The 7,010-nt window shown below is 40.9% G+C and overlaps 1 protein-coding gene across 1 annotated transcript in view; it reads right to left on the bottom strand.

Annotated features, from left to right (window-relative positions):
- Nucleotides 1-7,010, bottom strand: part of MYO1D (myosin ID) — a 263,721-nt gene that overhangs the window by 148,898 nt on the left and 107,813 nt on the right. Inside the window, exons 15-16 of the mRNA XM_025207321.1 lie at nt 4,793-4,959; nt 1,238-1,445 (exon numbers count right to left, since the gene is read on the bottom strand). Coding sequence (XP_025063106.1) covers nt 1,238-1,445; nt 4,793-4,959 — 375 coding nt within the window. The remainder of the gene's footprint in view (nt 1-1,237; nt 1,446-4,792; nt 4,960-7,010) is intronic.

The raw sequence follows: 7,010 nt of genomic DNA, 5'->3' as shown, positions 1-7,010 counted from the left end.
TGGGGAGTTCCCTTCTTGAAAGCACAGAGATGGAAAGGGATCTTGTAATCATTATTGAATCCAAGATGAACATGAGCTGCCAATGCCAGACCGCAGCCAGCAAGGCCAGCCATACCTTGTCATGCATCCAAAGATGCATCACAAGCTGGTCCAGACAAAAGCCGTGTCCCCCTCTATGCAACACTGGTCAGGCCACAATTGGAGTACTGCGTCCAGTACTGGGCACTGCACTTTAAAAAGGATGTGGCCAGCCTGGAGAGAGTTCAGAGGAGGGCCACCCACTTGGTGAGAGGGCAGCAGGACAGGCCCTATGAGGAGAGACTGAGGGACCTGAACCTGTTCAGCCTCGGCAAGAGGAGGCTGAGGGGGGACCTGGTGGCTGCCCACAAACTCATCAGGGGAGATCATCAGCAAATAGGAAGAGCCCTTTTCTCCCCAGCACCACCTGAGGTGGGTTGTAGGTAATCAGCTGATGGAGAATAGGTTTAGGTTAGAGATCAGGAGGCAATATTTTACAGTTAGGGTGGCCAGAATCTGGAACCAACTTCCTAGGGAAATGGTCCTTGCCCCTACCTTGGGCAAATTCAAAAAGAGGTTAGATGATCACCTGTCTGGGGTCTTGTGAACCCAGCATTCATTCCTGCCCATGGCAGGGGGTCAGGCTAGATGATCTGTTCAGGTCCCTCCTGACCCTAGCTACTATGAAACTATAAGGAGTCCAACCCATTAAAACAACCAGATTCAACATCTAAAGATATATCCAATCCCCCAAATATAAACAAAGATATTCATCCCATATCAACAGCGATACCACAACCCAAAACAACATCCAAGTCCTGTGCTCCCTTCTCCAGACTCCAACTCCCCCATCTCTGATGCCAAATCCCTATGTTTCTTTATTTCCACACAAGAATTCACCTCCTCTATTTTCCTAGAACTCTGCACAATACAAACCTCATCATCTTCTATTCATCTCTGCTTTTTAGATGTAAAATTTATTCTAAATTTATTCTTATGCATTAGCCCATAGAACTTGCACTTCAATATTCAAAAACCTCTCAATTTTCTGACCTGAAGGCTGGAGATTTTTTTTTTTTTTTTTAAAGCAAATTCCAAACATGTCCACCATATTTCCAAGCAAGCACCATATTGCCTTCTCCCCCATAGAACACTGACTTGATAGGACAACTTTTCCATTACTAGAACTTCCCAAACTTTTACCTGCAACTATTTTTACCTTTTGTAGGAAGAGAACAATCCTCACAAGCATCTTGGCATGCAGTTCCTCCAGGGTGAATAGAGTTCGAGGTGTGCGGATAAAAATCTTGGTTTTTCCATAGGCTACATCATGCTGAAACCCACAGCACTCTATTAGTTTCTTCACAGCTTCTTTGTCAGAAGAGAGGTCATGGTTTGGCCAAGTAAATTCTGAGATCATCTTGTACCTAAAATTGAACATAAAATCATTTCATCACCAAGTTCCCACTTCTACTTCCAAGCCTATTCTTAAACATCTATATTTTCAAATTAGAACTTAAATAAAAAAATATTTTGTTCATGTACAGCTAAGAAAACAAGACAGTCACAGAGGGATGGTGTTCCAAAAGGGTGAAAAAGAATATGTACCCGAGTGTAAAGGATGTTGTACAAATTGCCTACAGGGGAACTGCTCATTGGGGCTCATTTCACACAACAGAGAGAGATGCAACATGGCAGAGACCAACTTCGATGCTGACATGATGAGCAGCTCCACTTCTCAACTTTTGCCAATTTATAAATATTTACCAAGAAAAAAAATAATCTTAATTTAAACTTTTTCTTGGGAGAAGTCAATTGAAATTGAGATAAGAACTTGATGTACAGTAAAAAATCCTGGGCTTGTTAAAATCCTATAACCCAATGTCTTCATGAACACTTCTGTACCACCCCTGGTCCATTTCATTATTCAACACAGTAAATGGCAGCAAACTTCCGTTCCAATTTTTGAGGCATGGGACATTTTTTTTCAGCTGGCTAGCTAATTCTGAAAATAATCACCAGTGGACAAAGCAATAGAGTTGGGGTTATACCTGGAGCCTAAAATACAGTTTGTTCGTTTCTTTGGGGTTTTTTTAAAGATTACTAAACAGGCTAAAATAAAACTGGATGAAACAGACAATGTTGTCATTCTTCCAAGATTCTGGCTCATTGAATTAACATCTTTGGATAAGCTGTTGACAACAAAAAAAAACAGTGGAAACACATGGGGCCCAGAGCTGTGGTACATGCGTTTGTATAAATGGCAAAATGAATCTCAGTGCTGAGAAAATGGTGGTGGCTTGCTTATGAACTAAAACACAAAGGTGTTTTAGTTCAAAAGCGTGCTGCGGCCATTTTCTCAGCACTTATGCACATTTCGCCATTTATACAAATGGATGTGACGCAGTGCTGGGTGCATCAGCTCGCGTTTAATCAAGTCTGCTCTGATGCACCAGGTCTCTGGCGCATCAGAACAGATGTGTGTATAAATGCCCATAGTTTCTAAACAAGCAACAATATATTGGTGGTAGAGGGTAATGGAAGGCAGGATGTGGTTATTATTAGAATGAAGTACAGAAAGTAACACATGAAAAAAAAAATCCTTGCGTTTTAGGGACAGTTTTTGCATTTATATTTAAGTGGGCGGACAGCGCTTATTTCTCAAATGAATCTACATACATAAATATTTTACATTTAAAGAGACACCAAAAACCCTTTTAGTTAGTTTCAGCTCACTTCTCTCTATTCCCAGTGGGAAAATATTCCTGCAATAATTAAATTGCTGGGAGATAATTTGGAAAAATCTTTCACCGCAAGACATTTACATTAGGAGGCAGAGACCATCAGGGTGATAGTGCAAATCCACCTTTTATTAGAACAGACCTGCACAGCTGATGGGACCAGACAAGGGAAATAAAACGTCAGAGCTCTAACAAACCTACAGAGCGTGGAGGATCATTTATGAGAGAGGAAGAAAAATTTAAACGCCCTACAAAAATGGGACTGCATCAACAACAAAAAAATAATACCTGCAATTTAGGATCTCTTTTTTTAGCACAAGCTAATGTTAACACTCACCGTCTCGGGCAATTACTACAACTGGTGATATTGATATTGTCATAACACTGCTGCAGGCTTTCCAACTCTCCAGCAGCATGTGCTGTGCGAGGTCACTAATTCCCTCCCTGAGGCAAAGAGCATGACCCTGATGGCCTAGCAAGTCAAAAATCCAAACCTTGCTGCTAATTATAATGAAGCAGAACTTGGAATAAATCTGCTGCCTGACAGCATAGTTCTTCTCCACCCCCTTGGCCTTAAGATCTTGACAGCTTTCAAGGTCATCCATACATTAACCAGCCACTTCTATGCTGCCTTTATTTTTTTCTCCTCCATTTTTAACTCTAGAAAGAAACTAATTAAGGCTGCTTTTGTAAGCTACAGTCTGCAACGGCAATCTTCTGTAATCAAGACCTATGTTTTACTCAGCAATATTGAATATGAACACAAAACCAAGACTTCTCTCGCCACAATCCAGTTTTGGAGACTCCCTGTGTCATTTTCATTCCACACTGACTTTTTTTTTGTTTTTTTAAATAGCCACATATCTGAGAACTTCAGTAATAAAATATATTAGATCATGTTCGTGAAAACTGAGACTTGATAGCACCACTTTTCCCAAAAATCTAGGCATTAAAACCAAAACTGCAACATTCGGTATCCAGTGGTGGCATTTATCTCTGTGAAAAGGGTGCATTTACCATCTGAAAGCAAAGTTACCATGGGCTAAACAGAAGCAAGCTTCTTTACTTTAGAAAGAGAGATAAATCCAGGCTAATCTAATGTTAGGAAGTAGTGTGAAATGCAGGTACAATATCTGAGACCTCTCTTTGGATCTATTCCGTATCCAGGGTCCTATAGTAGCAAGAGCACATAAGTTCAGTTATACCAAATACCATATGTGAATCTGGTTTACTAGCTACTAGTATGTTTCTGCTTCTAGACATACTAGATGATCTTGGCACATATCCATTAAAAAGTTGCTACTTGCACAAGCATGAAAACAAATTTTAATGAACCGCTGATTATACACAAGTGTTACTGATGGCAGAACCAAGCCCTACACTTGACATGATGCAGAGAAGTACAGTACACCAAGAAAACGAAGCACTGTAAATCACATTTGTTTGTTGTTCCTCTTCAGTTACTACAAGCAACCAAATCTGTACTGTCATTATGAACAGCACTCTTCTTTCAAGGACATCTCTGTTTATAACACGTGCCATCCACACTTACTTTAATACTGAGTTTTTCATTATTCCTAGCCTGAGGGCCAGCATTTCACCTGCTCCAGTGAAGGAATTCAAAACAAAGACAAAACACTCTTCCACTACCAGGATGCTGGAATTCTTGGTACACACTTAAAGGAAGAAGTAACTATGGTAACTTACTCATAATGCAAGAACAACGACAATCTACAAAACAGTTCTGGCCAACAGAAATAGAGGGCCATTTTCAAATAAGAATGAAAAAAGCATCAGGCTATGAAATCTGTCATCAGAAGAGAATGAGATAGACAATACCCAACATTTTATTCTAGTCCCTAGTGAATGTCCCAAAAAGAAACAAATCTCTTTTGAGAGCGAGGATTGCTAAACCTAAAAAACTCTGGCTTTTTCCTCATCATGAAGGCAGAAATTTAGAGGGACCACCTCATCAAATATCTCAAATACCTTGTAAAGACCTGAAACAAAGCATATTCCAATTCCCTTCTCACCTGTGAAGAAACTTCTCATATGTTTGGCGATAAGCAAATCCTGCCCGGCGGACTCTCACATTCTCCAAAAGTCCAAGGTACTCCACCTGGTGTCTGCAGCGTTCTTCATCAAACAGCTGTGGTGACTTCTTATCATTGGGCTTAATGCAACGAACATAATATGGCTCCTATGGGGATAAAATGAACACATACAAAGAGTGAAGAAATACAGAGTCAGCTGTATTCTACACATTTATATGTGTGTTTGCCTAAGACGTATGAATACAGAGTAGCTCCTCAGAAATTGCAGGGTTAGAACAGAAAGGGCCTCAAACAGAACAGAATATGCAGGAAATGACGCATTAGAAAAGTGACACAACATTTGTCTACATATGCATATTGTACAAAGACTTACTGCAGGATCAGTATTTTATGTATTCAAAAGTCTCCTTTCCTTAGCTAGTAACCAAAATAGTGTTTCAAAATTGCTCTTTCCCCTGCATATAGTGACTGGGGTTTGTAGAGTCTTCAAATAAAGTTTAGCCAAAAAAACCTCCCAAAACAAAAAAAAAAAAACCCATTAACCAACATTTTGGATCCTGCTACATCCTCTAATGCAGTGCTTCTCAAACTATCTTATGTGGCAGACCAGCATTTTTTTTTCCAGTGGGCCAGGGACCGGTGCCCGGTTCAGCCGGTCACAGCAACTGTGTGCAACAGCGCTAAACAAATGCGCGACTGGCTGTTTCTTTCTCTTTCCTCACCTTGCACGACATGATGTCACCTGGAGTGTTGGAACGTACAAACTGTGGCGCTATGACATATCAGTATTATGCTTCTGAAAATATATTTCTTTCTTTCCTGGCAACTTGCTGCGGACCGGCGACCGGTGGCTCGCGGACCGGCACCAGTCCGTGGACTACCACTTTGAAAAGCACTGCTCTAATGTATTATGTCAACATCTCCATGGCCCTGCTGAAGCTCTGGCCACCCAAAATATCTGCAGATAGGGTTTTTAAGGACTGTTCACCATTTTCCTTTTTCTTACTATTCCAGACCCACCTTCACTTCTTCTGTCTTCAGCTTCACTTAGAGTGAAATATAGGGTCTTCATAAAGTCCTTGTGCACAACCTAAGTTTAAAAGAGCACAAGGACTTTATGAAGACCCTGTACTGTTCCCAGAGAAACAAATGACAACTTACATTGGCTTCAGCAAAGCCATAATTTCACCTGTAGAATTTAGCTGTTCTTATCATTTTTAATATGCACAGTTCAGGAGCAGCCATTACCATAGCAACAATTACTCTACTGACTGGCAGAGGCTGTCTACAGACTAACATGGAAATTTCCCTCCTTACCTACTCAGGGCCATTAGTGGTCTAAATGATGAGAACTCAAAGCTAAGATTCAGATGTTACAAGCCAAAAATATTATCAGCTGTTTCAGTCTGGAAGATCACAAAATATTTTGGGAAACTTGCTTAAGAAATCATAGCACAACAGGCTAAAGAGACTCTCAAGCGGTTATCTAACCTAAGCCCACTCTATGTACTTTATGCCAGTACTTAACCCCCGCTCCAAATTAGAAGCTCTTCTTAATATCCAACCTAAAACTCCCCTGTTGAAACTTACACCCTTGTCCTATCCTTTGTGAACAGGAAGAACAGTTGATCACCAATCTCTTTTGTATTGAAAGACTTATCAGATTCCTCATTTCCCTCTATCATCTCTCCTCTAAAATAAATAACCCAATTAATAGAATCATAGAAAATTAGGGTTGGAAGGGACCCTAGGAAGTCATCTAGTCCAACCCCTTGCTCAAAGCAGTACCATCCCTAACTAAATCATCCCAGCCAAGGTTTCGCCTAGCCAGGTCTTAAAAGCCTCCAAGGATAGAGGCTCCACAGCAACCCAAGGATTGGTTACTCTCTGGATAACCCATTCCAGTGCTTTACCACCCTCCTAGTGAGAAAATTCTCCCCAATATCTAACCTAAATTTCCCTTGCTGCAACTTGAGACCATTGCTCCTTGTTCTGTCATATGCCACCACTGAGAACAGTCTTGCTCCATCCTCTTTGGAATTACCCCTCAGGTAGTTGAAGGTGTTATTAAATCACCCCTCAGTCTTCTTTTCTGTAGACTAAATAAGCCCACGTGCCCCAGCCCCCTAACCATTTTCACTGCCCTCTGCTGGACTCTGTACAATTTGTCCCCATCCATTCTGTAATATTGGGGGGG

The sequence above is a fragment of the Alligator sinensis genome, unplaced genomic scaffold, assembly GCF_000455745.1.
Source record: "Alligator sinensis unplaced genomic scaffold, ASM45574v1 scaffold919_1, whole genome shotgun sequence".
In the NCBI taxonomy this organism is placed as follows: Eukaryota; Metazoa; Chordata; order Crocodylia; family Alligatoridae; genus Alligator; species Alligator sinensis.
This window is presented reverse-complemented; position numbering and strand designations above follow the sequence as displayed.